At 43.8% G+C, this 20,751-nt stretch overlaps 1 protein-coding gene across 1 annotated transcript in view; it reads left to right on the plus strand.

The window, feature by feature from the left end:
• The window catches only part of MALRD1 (MAM and LDL receptor class A domain containing 1), a 900,174-nt gene that overhangs the window by 543,623 nt on the left and 335,800 nt on the right, over positions 1-20,751 (plus strand). Inside the window, exons 26-27 of the mRNA XM_073677476.1 lie at positions 692-986; positions 1,132-1,377. Of these exons, the coding sequence (XP_073533577.1) occupies positions 692-986; positions 1,132-1,377 (541 nt within the window). The remainder of the gene's footprint in view (positions 1-691; positions 987-1,131; positions 1,378-20,751) is intronic.

Below are 20,751 nucleotides of genomic sequence, written 5' to 3' on the forward strand. Positions count from 1 at the left end.
GTCAGGGTTCGACTCCCAGCAACCCTGCCGACCAGCTGATCTTGGTGTCCGCGGCGATGGCCGCCGTCAGAAAATGGTCACTTGCAGAGCTGGCCATCTTCTGATAGTGGCCGCAGCTGGTTACTACACATCCACCTCCTATTCAAATCAAAAGGAGGAGGATGTGTAGTACCCAGTCGTGGCCACTATCAGAAGACTGCCAGCTCTGCAAGTGACCACTTCTAGCTGGCCGGAGCCCGCTGCCGCCAGAACAGCTAATCAGCAGGGGTGCCAGGTGTTGGACCCCCGACTAATCAGATATTGATGACCTATGCCAAGAATAGGTCATCAGTGTTAAAGTAGTGGACAACTTCTTTAAGTTAGAATTCTGAAATAAAAAATCTAAACTTTGAGGGAAAAAGACAAAATTCTGATTTAACGCTTCCCATTGGAACCAATTTTCAATTTTGCAGTTTAGTTTTTTTATACCCCTTTTTCCAAGAGCCATAACTTTTTTTATTTTTTCCATCTACATGGTTAAGGACTTGTTATTTGCTCCCTCGCAATCTGTGGGGGTCCCAGTGGTTGGACCCCTTGCAATCAGTAAATAGGGGATAACTTACAACTACAATTTGTTTAACTGTGAGAAGCATTAAATAGTACCCTTTAACTAATTCTTCTTTCAACACTGCTGTTGTCTTCTCTTCCACAGATCTCCTTTTACTTCCACATGTATGGTGAGGGTATTGGATCACTGACCATACATCAGGTATCAGTGAGTGGTCGTGAGAACCTCCTTTTAAACTTGACCAGAGATCAAGGAAATTTCTGGCAGAGAAAAGAGCTACCACTCAATAGTCTGGAAGAAGATTTCTACATCACTTTCGAAGGGAAAATTGGCCGAGATCAAAGAGCAGATTTAGCTCTGGATGACATCGTTCTCACAAATGAGTGTTTTCCATCCTCTGCAATAGCCCCAAGTCCTCCAGAGCACAGACCTGGTAAAGGTAGGACTTTGTGTCTCCAAATGTCTTGAGTTGTCTGATCTGAGTAGCAGAGATGTAAAACATCAGTGGTTTTATTTTTCTAGATTTGCTTGTTATTTACATTTTAGTAAAGCCGATACCTAACGCCATATTTTTTTTCTCCCAGAAAATTGCCCAGTAGGAGTTTTGGAATGTCAAAATAAAAAGTGCTTCAGACCAGAAAAGCTGTGCAACTTTGTGGATGATTGTGGGGATAATACGGATGAAATACAATGTGGGACCTCTTGTACGTTTGAAAATGGCATGTGCGGGTGGAAAAACTCAATAGCTGACAATTTTGACTGGATTTTAGGAGGATATTCATCTCAGTCTCTGAGACCTACTATGGACCACACATTTGGAAATAAAGATGGTAAGATGCACCATATGCATTATAAGTCAGCAAAAGTAGGGATACAAGTGCAAAAAAGGTGTTGGGGATCATAATGGTTGAAGGGGTAGATGTATTTCTGGTAGACTAATGTAGATATCAAACAGACTCCAATGGTCATCTAGAAACCAAAACAAATTGGTTATGTGTGCTGCTCAAGGTTGAAGGCATTCCTTTACCGTAGTGCATTATGGTCAGCTGAGTCAGGCCTAACATTCGGTCACATTATCAGAATCAGGTTTGACTGATATGAGGGTAAAGAACAGGAAAGAGTGCCTGCCAGAACTTAAAACATGTTTATTTCAGGCAATATGTTTGATGGTTTATTACATCTGTTACATTGTTTTGATATGTTCAGTATATTTAAAGCAAAACTTTGCTTTCCAAAACTCCTATTGGTTTAAAGAAGTCCTCTACATCATTGGAGAAAAGTTTTGTTCAGAACGTCCACATCTTTCTCTTTTCTGTGCTTTAAGAGGTAAGGTTTCTCCTTGTGGAGAGTGACAAGCCAGGTTTGGTATGCCAGTGTGAGGAGACTTAAACGATTTGTATGCTATTCTGGGAATTTAAATATGCAAATTGTTTCTTCAGAGAGGAAGAGAACTTAAACTCTAGTGCCACCCATTGGAAGTAGCAATCCTGCAAGTCAATATCAACCCTTTAACGAGCCTTGCAATATGACTTTCTGTGCTTTAACCACTTCCAGACCGCCCACTGTACATAAACGTCGGCGCTGCCTGGGCTCTGTGCAGCGCCGACGTTTATGAGTGGTCCGTGGTCCCGCAGCCCTCAGGACCCCCAGGGTCCTGCAAGTGCTGCGGTTGCGGTTCAGAGCGACAGCTCTGACAGGGGACATCATCGGGACCTGATTGGATCAGGTCCCAATGATGTTAACCCTTTGCTATCTTCTATATGCCACGATCTATAGTGATCGCGGCATTTAGAAGATAGTGAGAGGAGAGGGCGTCGTCCACTTACCTCTCCGACGGCCCCCTGATGTCTTACAGGACCTGCCGTTGTCATGGCAGCCGGAGGTCACATGACTGCCTCCGGATCTACCATATATGGTGTCCTACTATGCTCAGTCTGCAGCTGAAGTCTAGCAGGAGACAGACCATGTAAAACTGTCAGCAGAGCTCTCATGCAATGCAATACATGTCTATTGCATTGCATGAGAACAGTGATTAGAAAAATAAAAATGAATGTCCCATACAGGGACTAAGTAAAAATGTAAAAAAAAAAGTCTTAAAAATGTTTTCAAACTGTTAAAAAAAAAATCACAAAATAAATAAAAATAAATAAATAAAATATTAAACCAATAAATCCGTATATTTATACAAAAACAAAAAAAGCACACATATTTGGTATCACCGCGTCCGAAACAACCCAATCTATAAAACTGTCACACTAATTAACTCCTTCTGTGCACACCGTAATAAAAATAAATAAAAAACGGAGCAAAAAACTATGCTTTTTCATCATATCGCCAAACAAAAAGTGGAAAAAAATGCAATCAAAAAGCAAAATGGAAATAAAAATGGTACCGCTGAAAACGTCATCTTGTTCCGCAAAAAAGAAGCCAACATACAGCTCCATCAACCGAAAAATAAAAAAGTTATAGCTCTCAGAATAAAGCGATGCAAAAAAAATATTTTTTCTATAAAATTGTTTTATTGTGTAAAAGCGCCAAAACATAAAAAAATATACAGTAAGTGTAATATCACTGTAAACGTACTGACCCGAAGAATAATGCTGCCTTATCACTTTTACCACACGCAGAACGGCATAAAAAAAAACCTCAAGAAACAATTCCTGAATTGTTGGTTTTTGTTAATTTTACCTCCCAAAAAACGGAATAGGAAGCGATCAAAAATGTCACGTACCGAAAAATGGTACCAATAAAAATCTCAACTCGTCCCGCAAAAAACAAGCCGTCACATGACTCTGTCGGCCGAAATATGGAAAAATTATAGCTCTCAAAAAATAGTCTTTTAGTGTGTGACAGCTGTCAGTCATAAAAACCCGATATAAATCTGGTATCTCTGTAATCGCACCGACCCGAAGAATAAAGTAATCTCATCACTTATACCGCACGATGAGCGGCGTAAAAAATAAATAAAACCAATTCTTCACCTGCTACTGATTTGTTTATTATATCTCCCAAAGATCGCAGTAAGGCTCTGCTCACATTTATCCTGCGCTCTGCGCTGACCACTTACACCAGAGTTTCCGTGCAAATCTCTGAAATACGTGATTCAGACGGAACCCATGACAGAAGATTCCCTGTAATGAGGCAGATATAGGCCACTGTGAATGCCGTCTGGCCTGTGATCCCACGGTGTCAGTTTTTTTAGGCGTGCATAAAAGTGCGGTTGGCCACGGTTTTGTGCACTTCTGAAAAAAAGGACACCACTAAACACAGGCCAGACAGAGTCCAGAGTAACTCTGCTGCCTCATTATAGTGAATGGATCCCGCAGGGGTTTCATCTGAATTACATCACTTGGAAATTTAGATGGAAACCCCAATGTAAGTGCTCAGCCTAGAGCGCCGGATAAATGTTACGTAAAATGTTCCCAATAAAAGCTTCAACTCAGTCCTCAAAAAAAGCTAGTCCCCACTCAGGTCCGTCATCTGTTAAAAATATAAGGGACTTCCAAGTTACTAGTAGCAGAAAGGCTCTGGAAAAGCGAAATGGCCCTTGCCCCCCAAAAGAAATTCAGAAAATTTTGTGCTCCCAAATCCAAATGCCTATTGTACAATAATTTGTTCTCCAATTGTCAAATAGTGCTCCGTCCCTCCCAGATCTCGCCATATGGCTAAGCGGTACGATACAGCCACATATGGGGTATTGCCACTTTTAGAAGAAATTGTGTGACACATTTCGGCACCATTTTTACCCATTGCCCTGTGTGAAAATGTAAAATCTGAGGGTAAAACATTTTTTTGTGGTAAAAATATAATTATGTTTTCTTCACTGTCCAATGGTATAAATTTAAAAATTAAAAAATACTCACTACTTCCCTAGATGAATTCCTTGAGAGGTGTAGTTTACAAAATGGGGTCACTTGTGGGGGTTTCTGCTGTTTCGGCATGTCAGCGACTCTTCAAATGTGACATGGTGTCTGCAACCTATCCCAGCCAACATAGCGCTCCTTTCTCTTCCGGACACTGCCGTACACCAGAGCAGTGCTTTTCCCCCATATATGGGGTATCGGCATACTCAGGAGAAATTGCACAACAAATTTCATGGGGGTTTCCACTGTTTAGGCTCCCCAAATGCGACATGGTGTCGGCTAATTATTCAAACAAATTTTACATTCAAAAAGTCAAATGGCGCTCCTTCCCTTCTGAACCCTGCAGTGTATCCAAATAGTGGTTTTCCCCCACATATGGGGTATCGGCATACTTAGGAGAAATTGCACAGCAAATTTCATTGTGCAATTTCTTCTGTTACCCTTATGATAATGCAAAATTAAGGGATGAAAAACATTTTTTGTGGGAAAAATGTGAAAATGTTATAATATTATAAACTTCTGTGAAGCACCTGGGGGTGCAAGGTGCTCACCACACATCTAGATAAGTTCCCTAAGGGGTCTAGTTTCCAAAATGGTGTCACTTGTGGGGGTTTCCACTGTTTAGGCACATCAGGGGCTCCCCAAATGCAACATGGTGTCCGTTAATTATTCAAGCAAATTTTACATTCAAAAAGTAAAATGGCGCTCTTTCCCTTCCAAACCCTGCCGTGCGCCCAAACAGTGGTTTGCCTCCACATATGGGGTATCGGCGTGTTCAGGAGAAATTGCACAACAAATTTCATGGTGCAATTTATCCTATTACCCTTATGATAATGCAAAATTAAGGGATGAAAAACGTTTTTGTGGGAAAAATGTGAAAATTTTATTTTTACAGCTCAATATTATAAACTTCTGTGAAGCACCTTAGGGTTCAAGGTGCTTACCACACATCCAGATAAGTTCCCTAAGGGGTCTAGTTTCCAAAATGGTGTCACTTGTGGGGGGTTTCCACTGTTTAGGCACATCAGGAGCTCTACAAATGCAACATGGCGTCCGCTAATTATTCAAACAAATTTTACATTCATAAAGTCTAATGGCGCTCCTTCCCTTCCGAACCCTGCAGTGGGCCCAAACAGTGGTTTTCCCTCACATATGGGGTATCAGCGCGCTCATGAGAAATTGCACTACAAATTGTGTAGTCCATTTTTTCCTGTTACCCTTGTTAAAATAAAAAAAATGGGTCTAAAGTAACATTTTTGTGAAAAAAAGTTAAATGTTCATTGTTTTCTTCCACATTCCAAAAATTCCCGTGAAACACCTGAAGGGTTAATAAACTTCTTGAATGTGGTTTTGAGCACCTTGAGGGGTGCAGTTTTTAGAATGGTGTCACTTTTGGGCATTTTCTGTCATGAAGGCCCCTCAAAGTCACTTCAAATAAGATGTGGTCCCTAAAAAAAGTTTTTGTAAATTTTGTTGGAAAAATTAGAAATCGCTGGTCAACTTTTAACCCTTATAGCTTCCTAACAAAAAAAATGTTTGGTTCCAAAATTGTGCTGATGTAAAGTAGACATGTGGGAAATGTTATTTATTAACTATTTTGTGTGACATATCTCTCTGATTTAAGGGCATGAAAATTCAAAGTTTGAAAATTGCAAAATTTTCAAAATTTTCGCCAAATTTCAGATTTTTTCACAAATAAACGCAAGTTATATCGAACAAATTTTACCACTATAATGAAGTACAATATGTCACGAAAAAACAATCTCAGAATCAGGGGAATCCGTTGAAGCATTCCAGAGTAATTACTTCATAAAGTGACAGTGGTCAGAATTGAAAAAATTGGCCCGGTCACGAAGGCAAAAACAGGATCTGGCGCGAAGTGGTTAACCAGGATTTGTTGCTGGAGTCCAAATACCTTGTGAAACAGGTCAATTGGTATGGTAACTTCCTGAGAATGCCAATATACATTTAAGTGGCAAGCACTGATGATGAGAAACGTTATTGGCATCCTTGATAGTTTGATGTAAAAAAACCTCAATGCACAGTGGATATAAAAAGTCTACACACCCCTGTTAAAATGCCAGTTTTTTGTCATGGAAAAAAAATAATATCAAGGAGAATTAGTCAGAACTCTCTCCACTTTTAATGTCACCCATAACCTGTACAAATCCATTGAGAAACAAACTGAAATTATTTTGAGGGGGGAGGGAATAAACATAGCAAAACTGAAATAATGTGCTTGCATAAGTGTGAACACCCTCTTTTAATTGGAGATGTGGTTGTGTTCAGAATCACATCACATTTACACTCATGTTAAATAATAATCAGTACACAGCCGCCATCATTTACACTGATTCTGATTAACCCCATATAAAGTTTAGCTGTTTTAAGAGGATTTTCCAACATTTTCCTAGTTGCATTTTACAGGAAAAGTCATTGTCAGTAAACAGCTTACAAGTCCCGCTATATTTTGCCAAAACTTACATCAAGTTTGTCAAAAGCATTGGGAAACCAAGGTTGAACTTTTTGGACATAAATCCAAAGCACTGTGCATCACCTAAAGAACATCATACCCACAGTGAAGCATGGTGGAGGCAGCATTATGCTTTGGAGCTGTTTTTCAGTGGCTGGAACTGGGGACTTAATTAAGGTGAAGGGAATTATGAACAGTTCTAAATATCAGTACATTTTCCATCAAAACCTTCATGACTCTACCAAAAATCTGAAGATGAATTTCACTTTTCAGGACAATAATGAGCCTAAGCATACCTTCAAATCAACAAAAGAATGGCTTCATCAGAAGAAGATCAAAGTTTTTGAATGGCCCTGACAGATTTGAAGTAATACTTCAAAGAATAATGGGCAAATATTGCCAATACTAAATGTGCTATGGTGATAGACCCATAACCAAAAACATGAATGCTGTCATAAATTCAAAGAGTTGTTCAACAAAGTATTAATTTAAGGGTGTGTATGCAACCACAACATTTTAGTTCATCATTATTTTACTTTTTCCAACCAAAAAGATTTCAGCTTACTTTTCAATAGAATTGTACAGATTATGGGTAATATTAAAGGTGGAAACAGTTCTACAATGATTCTTGGTATGAGTTTTCTTTTATGTGTCAAAAACTTGGCATTCTAAAAGAGATGTGTAGACTATTGTACCATCTGTGTATCATTAGTATATTTTAACAGCACATCCATCCACATTCCATGAAAAAGTTACCATTAGTGTTGAGCGAGCAGTAAAATGCTCGGGTGCTCGAAGCTCGGGCCGAGCTCACCGTGATACTCAGTTGCTCGACCCGAGCAACGAACCCAATGTTAGTCTATGGGAGACCCGAGCATTTTTGCGGCGGCACCCCTGGCAGTCTGTAGAAAGCCTAAAAAGTGCCCAAAACGATAGTGACAGTGCTCAAATGACATGGGGACAGCATGGGGATCGCCCCAGGAAGAATTTCTGACCCCCAGGTCACTGCTGTCAACAATGTGGTCAGAGGAATTAAGCCACTGTTAAGGGCTCAGAATAAAACGTTCAAAAACTAAACTGAAACTGCTTTCCTGTGAAATATGTTAAGGCAGTTCCTTTCCAGGGTAAAGACTTGTGTATAAGGTAAAATAAATAACCCCCCCAAAAAATACTCCTCCTCACCTTGGGCTATGTTCACAAGTAGCATTTTTTATGCGTTTTTGCACTTTTGTATTGCTTTCAACCGTGACAAATGTATTCACCGGGAAATGTCATTTTAACATTTTACAACCTTATCTGGCCATGTGCTGTGTGACACATGCATACAGTGCTGAAAAGACATAGGAACAGCATGGGGAAGACCCCTGGAAGCATCTCTGACACCCAGGTCACTGCCTAAAAGTGTGCCCATCAGAAGTGATCCTTGCCGCATCAGAAGATGCAGACTTGCAACTATCACCGTGAAAGTCCTTGTCCCAGGGCAGTGTTCAATTGTACCTCCCCCATTCCTTGCAATGCAAGCGCAAATATGCAGCCAACCACCCACCCACCAGCAGGCTGCAATACTAAACTGCTAGCATGCACTTGAAATTGGGCCTTTTAGTTTGGAGGAGGCCGAAGCTGGGCACTACCTCATGGCTGCTTCGGCAGTGAGGTCTCCATACTCAGTCCCCAGCCGCCACTATTTGTCCCGGTAACCTTCCCCACACTTTTCTTAGCCTGGCCTGCTTTAGGGCAGCATTGGACGAGCCCACCAGACAACCAGAATCCTCCGGTGGGCCCTGGCTTCTCCATCAGGGGAGTTGAAAGTGCCAAGGTGAGGAGCATGATGATGATGATAGAAGTTAGCATCTGCTTTGTTTTCTTGGAATGCAAGCGTAAGTGTGCAGCCTGCCACCCACCCACCCCCAGGCTGCAATACCATATTGCTAGCTTGCTTGCACTTGAAATGAGGCCTTTTAGGCTTGTGGAGGCAGACTCCGGCCACCATGTCATGGCTGCGTCGGCGGCCTGGTATCCATACTCAGTCCCCAGCAGCCCGGCGGCCGGTTGTCCATACTCGGTCCCCAGCCGCCAAGGGGTGGCCGGGTGTCCATACTCGGTCCCCAGCTGCCCCTATTTGTCCCAGTGCACCTTATACACAAGCGCGCATACGAAAACATTAGCTGTGCCCTCCCCAGTGCATTTAGTGGGAAGGACAGCCTATTCTGCTGTAGTGTGTGCACGCCAACCCCCTGTTCATGGCACATGCAAAGATGCCTCCCGCCCTGCACCTGTCGTTGCAGACTTGCAACTATCCCCGTTCAAGTCCTTGTCCCAGGGCAGTGTTCAATTGTACCTCCCCCATTCCTTGCAATGCAAGCGCAAGTATGCAGCCTGCCACCCACCCACCCCCAGGCTGCAATACCATACTGTTTGCTTGCACTTGAAATTGGGCCTTTTAGGCATGTGGAGGCGGAATCTGGCCGCCATGTCATGGCTGCGTCGGCGGCCTGGTATCCATACTCAGTCCCCAGCCGCCCGGCGGCCGGGTGTCCATGCTTGGTCCCCAGCCACCTGGGGGTGGCCGGGTGTCCATACTCGATCCCCAGCCGCACCGCGGCCGGGTGCCCACACACGGTCCCCAGCCGCCCCTTTTTGTCTCAGTGCGCCTTATACACATGCGCGCATACCAAAACATTCCCTGTGCCCTCCCCAGTTCATTTAGTGGGAAGGACAGCCTAACCACAAACACGTGGACAAGTGAATGTGGCCAGTGATGGTCCATCTCACTGATGCCTTCACACTGGGTTAATATTGTGGAAGCCGGGACACAGTTGGACACTGGGATGCAACACATCCTCCAGACATAGAGGATTGCGGGTCCTGGGTCAATCAGGCTTCAACACAAAGATCAGAAGGTAGACAGCAGCAGTGGTCGGCCTCCTACACAACGAGCAAATTATTCAAGATCATGAGGCCATCCATCTCCTTAGCTTTCTGTTCCTAGGAAGAGACGTGGAGGTCCCAGTGGAATAAAAAGACAATATCAATGACTCTTGGAAGAGACGTGGAGGTCACAGTAGCTTAACAAGATGATTTTAATGCCCCTTACAAGAGCAATGCAGTACAGCATATTAAAAACATTATTCCCATTATTGGGGAGTGGGTCTCCCATAGTCTTTGTCTATGCCTTCCAAGCAAAAGCTGCCAAAAATTAAGACGGAGGAACTTGCAATGCTGGCAACACGGACCATGGTCACCCTGGTGGTATGGTGGTGGTGGAGGCTGAGGATAAGGAGAAGAACAAAAAACAGCCGAACTGAGGAAGCGTATACCCATGTGTGGGTGTGAAGCACTGCATGGAAATACACTTCCCGAAATAACACAGTGGATTTGACTTTATGTTACTCTGCTGTCATTTGGTGATGATGAGAAGTCTGGCCCAATCCAGCCCCTCTACATTTTGATAAAGGTCAGCTTGTCAGCATTGTCAGTTGACAGGCGAGTGCGCTTATCAGTTATAATTCCTCCAGCGGCACTGAAAACACGCTCCGATAACACGCTAGCAGCAGGGCAGGCCAGGACCTCCAAGGCGTACAGAACGAGTTCATTCCAAGTGTCCAGCTTGGATACCCAATAATTAAAAGGCACAGAGGAATCACGGAGGACTCTGATACCGTCGGCAAGGTACTCCCTCACCATCTTTTGAAACTTTCCACTCCTTGTGAGAGTATCCCGCGCCTCAGGGCCTGTAAGCTGGGCGGGTCTCAGAAAACTGTCCCAGAATGTTGACAGTGTTCCCCTGCCTCTGCTGGATTGGATTTACGTCTCTCTCGCCTGTATGCCTTGGTTGGGCAACGAACTGTGACCTCTGCCGCTATCGTGTTCAGATGGGAATTTTTTAACAGTTCTGCAGCAAGGGCCTTCTGGTACTGCCCCATTTTTGTAGACCTCTCCAACTCAGGAGTAAGAGAGTGAAAGTTCTCCTTGTATGTGGGATCTAAAAGTGTCACCAACCAGTAATGACTGTCACCCAACATTTTGACAACGCGAGGGTCACGGTTAAGGCAGCGTAACATAAAGTCAGCCGTGCGTGCCAGACTGGTAACGGGCAAGACTTCCGTGTATTCACCAAGATGACGACTGACCATGCTCTCCTCCTCCTCCTCCTCCCCCCTATCCTCAGGTCACCCACGCTGAACCGACGGTATGACAGTTGTACAGGTACTACCGTCTACAGCGCATGATACCAGCTCCTGTTCTTCCTCCTCCTCTCCCTCATTGTCCCCCAATGCACGTTGGGATGAGATGAGGCTGGGCTGTGTGTAATCGCCCGCTACGACTTCTTGATCCCTCTCATCATACTCTGGCTGCAATGCCTGCTCTTTAATTCTCTGCAGAGAGCATTGCAAAAGACAGACAAGTGGGATGCTGACGCTAATGATGGCGTCATCGCTACTCACCATCTTGGTGGACTTCTCAAAGTTTGTCAGGATAGTACATATGTCAGACATCCAGGTCCACTCCTGAGGTCTTATGTGTGGAGTCTGAACTGAATATCGACGGCCTTGTTGATGCTGGTACTCCACAACTGCTCTATTCGGCTCACAAATTCTTTGCAACATGTGGAGGGTAGAGTTCCAACATGTGGGGACATCACACACCAGTCGGTGTGCCGGAAGTTGCAAACACTGCTGCAACACAGCAAGGGCAGCGGAAGCTGTAGCCGACTTCTGAAAATGAGCTGACAGGTGGCGTACTCTGACGAGCAGATCTGGCAACTCGGGGTACGATTTAAGAAACCGCTGAACCACGAGGTTAAGCACATGAGCCAGGCATGGTACGTGTGATCCCGTCTCGCCTCAGAGCCGCCACCAGGTTACAGCCTTAGTCACACACGACCATGCCTGGATGTAGGTTCAGCCGTCTCAGCCACAGATCTGCCTGCTCTTTCACAGCTGTCCACAACTCACAAGCAGTGTGAGGTTTATCACCTAAGCTTATGAGTTTCAGCACAGCCTGTTGCCGCTTGGCTGAGGCAGTAATGCAGTGCTTCCAGCTTGTAACTGATGTGGTGATATCTGAGATGGAGGCTGAGCATGAGGAGGAAGAGGAGGATGATGCGCAGGAGCTGTACACTGTGGGGGCAACTCTGACTGACATAGGGCCCGCAATCCTCGGTGTGGGGAGGATGTGTTCCGTCCCAAGGTCCGACTGGGTCCCGTCTTCCACTATGTTTACCCAGTGTGCCGTCAGGGAGATGTACCGTCCCTGGCCTCAAGCACTTGTCCACGTGTCTGTTGTCAGGTGGACTCTCCCAGTAACTGCGTTGTTGAGGGCACGGCAGATGTTTTGGGACACGTGCTTGTGTAGTGCGGGGATGGCACACCGGGTAAAATAGTGTTGGCTGGGGACCGAGTACCGAGGAACGGCCACCGCCGTAAGGTTGCGGAAGGATTCTGTCTCCAGCAGCCTAAAAGACAGCATTTCCAACGCAAGCAGACGTGTAATGTGCGAATTTAGGACTGTGGCCTGTGGGGCGTTGGCTGCGAATTTGGGCTTTTGTTTGGTCTCGGATATGGACGATTGAACGCTGCGGTGGGACGTGGACGTTGATGCTGTTTCTTGAGAAACTGCCATAACAAGTAGAGATGAGCGTTGTTCGACTCGAACTGTTCGCCAATCTCAAATTCGAGCTGTTTTGGGCGGTGTTCGAGCCGTTCGGCGAACACGAACGATTTGAGAAAAATTCGGCTGTTCGAGGTTATGTTCGATAACTGTTCGTGCACCAAAATCATAACTGGATTTTTTCTCAGTAATGATGAAAATTAATGTTAATACGCAGTTTGAGTGTACAGCGGGGTAGGGGGAGGGGCAGGGGATGGATCTCTGCAGGAATAATGAAGATCTCCATTTTTTTTTTCTCTTTCCCGCATTTACAGTGGGGAGGTGCAATCTGTCAGCCTATCAGCAGCGCACACACGGAGCGAAGTGCTTTTTTTCACACAAGCAAGGGCATGTCTCATTGGCTGTGTATGTTACATGTCCTTGCCCTATAAGACCAAGCCATTTTCCCCGTCGCCACCATTTTCTCACTGCTGCAGCTGCGTGTTAGACGGCACCGCTGTTGCTGTGTGCGCTATACCTTGTTAATTTCAAGCCAATTTTCGCACAAATCTACAGATAGCTTTGGAGTAGGGAATAGTTGTGATTGCAGTCATTTTAAGGACTAGGTTACAGCATTTCCTACGACTTTTATCAGACAGGTCTGTGCTCTTAAATAGATAGATTGTGGGAGTAAAGACTAATTGTAATTGCAGTCTTTTTCAGGACTAGGTTACATCAGTTAATATCAGTTTTTGCCAGGCAGGTCTGTGCCAGTGCTGTGCAAGTTTTTTTCACAGCATTTGGCTGAATCTAGCAAAGCTAATCCTTTTTGGCCTATTGCAGAGTGTGTTAGTCAGTGGAGTAGCCTATCTGTGTTGCAAGATATACCACCTGTGTATAGAATACCAATTTTTTTACTGCACCTAGTGAAGTAAAATCTTTTGGGCATAGCATCATTCTATTAGTCCATCTATACTGACCTCCATCAGGTTGCAAATTGAATATAATTTTTTTCTGCATCTAGCTCTGAAAAAATATTTGGGCTTATAGCAGTGTGTGGGACTTGTTCTATTAGTCCATCTATACTGACCTCCATCAGGTTGCAAACTGAATATATTTTTTTTCTGCATCTACCTCTGAAAAAATATTGGGCTTCTAGCTGTGTGTGGGACTTGTTCTATTAATCCATCTATACAGACCTCCATCAGGTTGCAAACTGAATATAATTTTTATCTGCATCTACCTCTGAAAAAATATTTGGGCTTCTAGCTGTGTGTGGGACTTGTTCTATTAGTCCATCTATACTGACCTCCATGAGGTTGCAAACTGAATATAATTTTTTTCTACATCTAGCTCTGAAAAAATATTTGGCCTTCTAGCAGTGTGTGGGACTTTCTCTATTAGTCCATCTATACTGACCTCCATCAGGTTGCAAATTAAAAATAATTTATATCTGAATCTAGCTCTGAAAAAATATTTGGCCTTCTAGCAGTGTGTGGGACTTTCTCTATTAGTCAATCTATACTGACCTCCATCAGGTTGCAAATTAAAAATAATTTTTTTTCTGCATCTACCTCTGAAAAAATATTGGGCTTCTAGCAGTGTGTGGGACTTGTTCTATTAATCCATCTATACAGACCTCCATCAGGTTGCAAGCTGAATATAATTTTTTTCTGCATCTACCTCTGAAAAAATATTTGGGCTTCTAGCTGTGTGTGGGACTTGTTCTATTAATCCATCTATACAGACCTCCATCAGGTTGCAAACTGAATATAATTTTTTTCTGCATCTACCTCTGAAAAAATATTTGGGCTTCTAGCTGTGTGTGGGACTTTCTCTATTAGTCCATCTATACTGACCTCCATCAGGTTGCAAATTAAAAATAATTTTTATCTGCATCTAGCTCTGAAAAAATATTTGGCCTTCTAGCAGTGTGTGGGACTTTCTCTATTAGTCCATGTATACTGACCTCCATCAGGTTGCAAATTAAAAATAATTTTTTGTTTGCATCAAGCTCTGAAAAAATATTTGGCCTTCTAGCAGTGTGTGGGACTTTCTCTATTAGTCCATCTATACTGACCTCCATCAGGTTGCAAATTCAAAATAATTTTTTGTCTGCATCTAGCTCTGAAAAAATATTTGGCCTTCTAGCAGTGTGTGGGACTTTCTCTATTAGTCCATCTATACTGACCTCCATCAGGCTGCAAATTAAAAATAATTTTTATCTGCATTTACCTCTGAAAAAATATTTGGCCTTCTAGCTGTGTGTGGGACTTGTTCTATTAGTCCATCTATACTGACCTCCATCAGGTTGCAAACTGAATATAATTCTTTTCTGCATCTAGCTCTGAGGAAATATTTGGCCTTCTAGCAGTGTGTGGGACTTTCTCTATTAGTCCATCTATACTGACCTCCATCAGGTTGCAAATTAAAAATAATTTTTTGTCTGCATCTAGCTCTGAAAAAATATTTGGCCTTCTAGCAGTGTGTGGGACTTTCTCTATTAGTCCATCTATACTGACCTCCATCAGGTTGCAAATTCAAAATAATTTTTTGTCTGCATCTAGCTCTGAAAAAATATTTGGCCTTCTAGCAGTGTGTGGGACTTTCTCTATTAGTCCATCTATACTGACCTCCATCAGGCTGCAAATTAAAAATAATTTTTATCTGCATCTACCTCTGAAAAAATATTTGGCCTTCTAGCTGTGTGTGGGACTTGTTCTATTAGTCCATCTATACTGACCTCCATCAGGTTGCAAACTGAATATAATTTTTTTCTGCATCTAGCTCTGAAAAAATATTTGGCCTTCTAGCAGTGTGTGGGACTTTCACTATTAGTCCATCTATACTGACCTCCATCAGGTTGCAAATTAAAAATAATTTTTTGTCTGCATCTAGCTCTGAAAAAATATTTGGCCTTCTAGCAGTGTGTGGGACTTTCTCTATTAGTCCATCTATACTGACCTCCATCAGGTTGCAAATTCAAAATAATTTTTTGTCTGCATCTAGCTCTGAAAAAATATTTGGCCTTCTAGCAGTGTGTGGGACTTTCTCTATTAGTCCATCTATACTGACCTCCATCAGGCTGCAAATTAAAAATAATTTTTATCTGCATCTACCTCTGAAAAAATATTTGGCCTTCTAGCTGTGTGTGGGACTTTTTCTATTAGTCCATCTATACTGACCTCCATCAGGTTGCAAACTGAATATAATTTTTTTCTGCATCTAGCTCTGAAAAAATATTTGGCCTTCTAGCAGTGTGTGGGACTTTCTCTATTAGTCCATCTATACTGACCTCCATCAGGTTGCAAATTAAAAATAATTTATATCTGCATCTAGCTCTGAAAAAATATTTGGCCTTCTAGCAGTGTGTGGGACTTTCTCTATTAGTCCATCTATACTGACCTCCATCAGGTTGCAAATTAAAAATAATTTTTTGTCTGCATCTAGCTCTGAAAAAATATTTGGCCTTCTAGCAGTGTGTGGGACTTTCTCTATTAGTCCATCTATACTGACCTCCATCAGGTTGCAAATTAAAAATAATTTTTTGTCTGCATCTAGCTCTGAAAAAATATTTGGCCTTCTAGCAGTGTGTGGGACTTTCTCTATTAGTCCATCTATACTGACCTCCATCAGGTTGCAAACTGAATATATTTTTTTCTGCATCTACCTCTGAAAAAATATTGGGCTTCTAGCTGTGTGTGGGACTTGTTCTATTAATCCATCTATACTGACCTCCATCAGGTTGCAAACTGAATATAATTTTTTTCTGCATCTACCTCTGAAAAAATATTTGGGCTTCTAGCTGTGTGTGGGACTTGTTCTATTAGTCCATCTATACTGACCTCCATCAGGTTGCAAACTGAATATAATGTTTTTCTGCATCTAGCTCTGAAAAAATATTTGGCCTTCTAGCAGTGTGTGGGACTTTCTCTATTTGTCCATCTATACTGACCTCCATCAGGTTGCAAATTAAAAATAATTTATATCTGCATCTAGCTCTGAAAAAATATTTGGCCTTCTAGCAGTGTGTGGGACTTTCTCTATTAGTCCATCTATACTGACCTCCATCAGGTTGCAAATTAAAAATAATTTTTTTGTCTGCATCTAGCTCTGAAAAAATATTTGGCCTTCTAGCAGTGTGTGGGACTTTCTCTATTAGTCCATCTATACTGACCTCCATCAGGTTGCAAACTGAATATATATTTTTTCTGCATCTACCTCTGAAAAAATATTGGGCTTCTAGCTGTGTGTGGGACTTGTTCTATTAATCCATCTATACAGACCTCCATCAGGTTGCAAACTGAATATAATTTTTTTCTGCATCTACCTCTGAAAAAATATTTGGGCTTCTAGCTGTGTGTGGGACTTGTTCTATTAGTCCATCTATACAGACCTCCATCAGGTTGCAAACTGAATATAATTTTTTTCTGCATCTAGCTCTGAAAAAATATTTGGCCTTCTAGCAGTGTGTGGGACTTTCTCTATTAGTCCATCTATACTGACCTCCATCAGGTTGCAAATTAAAAATAATTTTTTGTCTGCATTTAGCTCTGAAAAAATATTTGGCCTTCTAGCAGTGTGTGGGACTTTCTCTATTAGTCCATCTATACTGACCTCCATCAGGTTGCAAATTCAAAATAATTTTTTGTCTGCATCTAGCTCTGAAAAAATATTTGGCCTTCTAGCAGTGTGTGGGACTTTCTCTATTAGTCCATCTATACTGACCTCCATCAGGTTGCAAATTAAAAATAATTTTTATCTGCATCTACCTCTGAAAAAATATTTGGCCTTCTAGCTGTGTGTAGGACTTGTTCTATTAGTCCATCTATACTGACCTCCATCAGGCTGCAAATTAAAAATAATTTTTATCTGCATCTACCTCTGAAACAATATTTGGCCTTCTAGCTGTGTGTGGGACTTGTTCTATTAGTCCATCTATACTGACCTCCATCAGGTTGCAAACTGAATATAATTTTTTTCTGCATCTAACCCAGCCAATAATTTTGGCCCAATACCACAGTTTGGCCACTCAGCTCTGCTCGGTTCCCATCCATTGTTTTTTTGTGCAAACAACTCCAGAGTTGTGAATTAGTTAACCACCAAAATGAGTGGAAAAAGGCCTGCTGCTGGTGGAAAGGGGAATAGGCGTGTTGGGAAGGGGAAAAAAGGTTGTGTCCGTGGGGTAGGTGTTAAAGCAACAGTAACATCTGCAGAAGAAAGACCATCTTCCAGCCAAACTAATATGTCTACTTCTTTTAGCGGACAATGTGATAAGATCCCTTTCTTACGGCCACGCCAATCGCTACAAATTCCAGATGAGGCACAAAAACAGCAGGTGCTTCAACGGATATCAAGTGCTCCTTTAAGTGGGCTCTCCTCCACATCAACTTCAACATCACAAATACTCCAGTCCTCAAAGGTGTCACCCCAATCGCACTTGCTTCCTCACAGCTCCCAAATCTCCAGCTGCCCGTCTGAGTATGAGGTAGAACAGATGGTTGAGTCTGCAGAGCTGTTTACTCATACTATAGCCTGGGAATCAGAGGTCGACTCCAGCGCTTCTGTGAATCCAGACGAGGAAATGATCTGCACCGATGCCCAGAATCTTTATGAGTCGGATCCAGGACCAGACGCAGAAGGTTCTGACCATAATGTAGACCCTCATTCCCAAACTGTAACTCCTGTTGGTGGAGACAATGAGGAAGACGATGATGAGACTCAAATACCTGATTGGAGCGACAACTTTAGTTTTTTGTCAGGGCAGGAACAGGTTGGCTCTGAGGACGACGGGTGTGATAACGCACAGGGTGATGATGATGAGGTTGGAGATCCCACTTACTGTCAACCCACAGTCAGCCAAGAGATGAGGTCAGCAGAGGAGGTGGAGGAAGATGCTAGTGACGACGAGGTCAGGTTGCGCCTTCCTGGACAGAGACGTAGTACTGGAAGCACGTCAACAACTGCATCCTCAAACACAACTCTGCCTCTCACCACAAGTCGTGGTGGCTCTTCAGGTCGCATGGGTGCTAAGCCTTGCATAGCCTGGGCATTTTTTTAGATCGATAAAGATGACCCAACTCGTGTTATCTGTAACATTTGTCATCAAAAGCTAAGTAGAGGCCAAAAAATACATAGTTTGAGTACTTCATGCATGAACCGGCACATGGACATGAAGCATAAGTTGCAGTGGGAAGCTCAGTGTGCTACAATGCTACCTAGCTGGCCGGGCCAACCACCGTCTGCCATATCTTGTGCATCCGCGGCCTCTTCATCCTCTGTGACTGGGGGGACAGCAGTCACACCTGTTTTGGGGCGCAGACCTGCCACTTCTTTACCCGCAACAGCCAGCGTGATTGGCAGGTCATCATTTTCTTTGGAGGTGGTAACACCAGCTGGTGTTGAGCGCTGTCCGACATCGATAGCACCACCTTTGGATCAAGGCAACCTAACATGTCCGCCTGCATCTTCCTCACAGACCGGCAGTTTGCCGGAGACACCCTTATCAACCCCGTCTAAGCACAATAGCCAGCCCTCGGTCCCTCAGATGTGGACAAGTAAAAGACCATTTCCTCCTAGCCATGAGAAAGCTAAGAGGTTGAATTTCACCATCTGCAAGCTCTTGGCTACAGAAATGCTGCCTTTCCGCCTGGTGGACACAGAGGATTTTCGAGACCTTATGTCCGTCGCAGTACCCCAGTACCAGATGCCCAGTCGGCACTACTTCTCAAAGAAAGGTGTGCCTGCGCTCCACCAGCATGTCGCACACAACATCACCGCTTCTTTGAGAAACTCTGTGTGTGACAGGGTGCATTTCACCACAGACACTTGGACGAGTAGGCATGGACAGGGGCGTTACATGTCGCTGACTGGGCACTGGGTAACTATGGTGACAGCAGGACAAGGGGCTGCTGTCCAAGTCTTGCCGTCCCCACGAGTTGTGCGTCAATCCTCTTTATGTCAAAGTTCCTCCACTGCTTCTGCCTCCTCAACCTCCTCTCGGTCTTCCACCTGCACCCAAAGCCTGTCTGGTCATGCCACAAGCTTTCTAACTGCGCAGAAGGGATCCTGCACACCTCCTTACTATGCTGGCAGTAGGGCTCAACGTCATCAGGCGGTTTTTACTTTGAAATGTCTGGGAAATGTGAGTCACACAGCTGAGGAGTTGTGGTCAGCTCTGGAGAACCAATTTCATGAATGGTTGTCTCCACTGGAGGCCGTGTGCGACAATGCTGCAAACCTGGGTGCGGCCCTTCGCCGGGGCAATGTCACACATGTGCCTTGTATGGCTCACGTTTTGAACCTGGTTGTCCAGCAATTTTTAGCCCACTATCCCAGACTAGATGGCCTTCTGCAGAGGGCACGGTCGCTGTGTGCTCACTTCCGCCGTTCGCATCCCGCAGCTCAGCGACTTACATCTCTACAGAAGTCGTTGGGCCTGCCACTTCACCGGCTAAAATGCGATGTGCCTACCCGGTGGAATTCAACTCTGCACATGTTGCAGCGACTGTGGCAGCACCGACAAGCCCTGGTGCAATACGTTCTGACGTATAGCCTGGGCCAACGAGATCCAGAGGTGGGGCAAATCACGCTGGAGGAGTGGTCTCAGATCAGGGACCTATGCACCCTTCTGCACAGTTTTGAAATGGCGACGAAGATGTTTAGTGCTGACGATGCCATTATCAGCATGACTATTCCAGTGATTTACATGCTGGAGCACATGTTAAACAGAATTCGGAGTCAGGTGGTGGCACAAGAGGAGGTGGAGGAAGTAGAGGAGGAGGAGTTGTATGCGGAAGGGCTAACATCTGCAAGGTCCAGACGGTCGGCAGCACCAAGGCGGCAGGCATGTGAGGGTGGGGGAGATGGTTTTACCAGGGCGCATGGTAGCAGCCAAACTAGTGAGGAAGGTGCAGGAGCCCAGGAAGAAGTGGAGGACGAACTGATGGAAGACTCATCAGATGAGGGAGACCTTGATCACATTTCTGTTGTGCGAGGTTGGGGGGAGAGGACAGAGGAAGGAAGCATGATTGTTACCTCGCCACCAACACAACAGGGACTTGGTGCTCCTGGATGCGCAACACACATGAGTGCCTTCTTGCTGCACTACCTGCAACATGACCCTCGAATTGTGAGAATTAGAAATAATCCTGACTACTGGGTTGCCACACTGTTAGATCCCCGGTACAAAAGTAAATTTGCAGAAATTATTCCTGCCATAGAAAGGGATGCACGCATGCAGGAGTATCAGCAGAGACTGTTGCAGAATCTTACATGTG

Source organism: Phyllobates terribilis, unplaced genomic scaffold, assembly GCF_046119375.1.
Source record: "Phyllobates terribilis strain yellow unplaced genomic scaffold, ASM4611937v1 Scaffold_4__5_contigs__length_816908805, whole genome shotgun sequence".
Classification (NCBI taxonomy): domain Eukaryota; kingdom Metazoa; phylum Chordata; class Amphibia; order Anura; family Dendrobatidae; genus Phyllobates; species Phyllobates terribilis.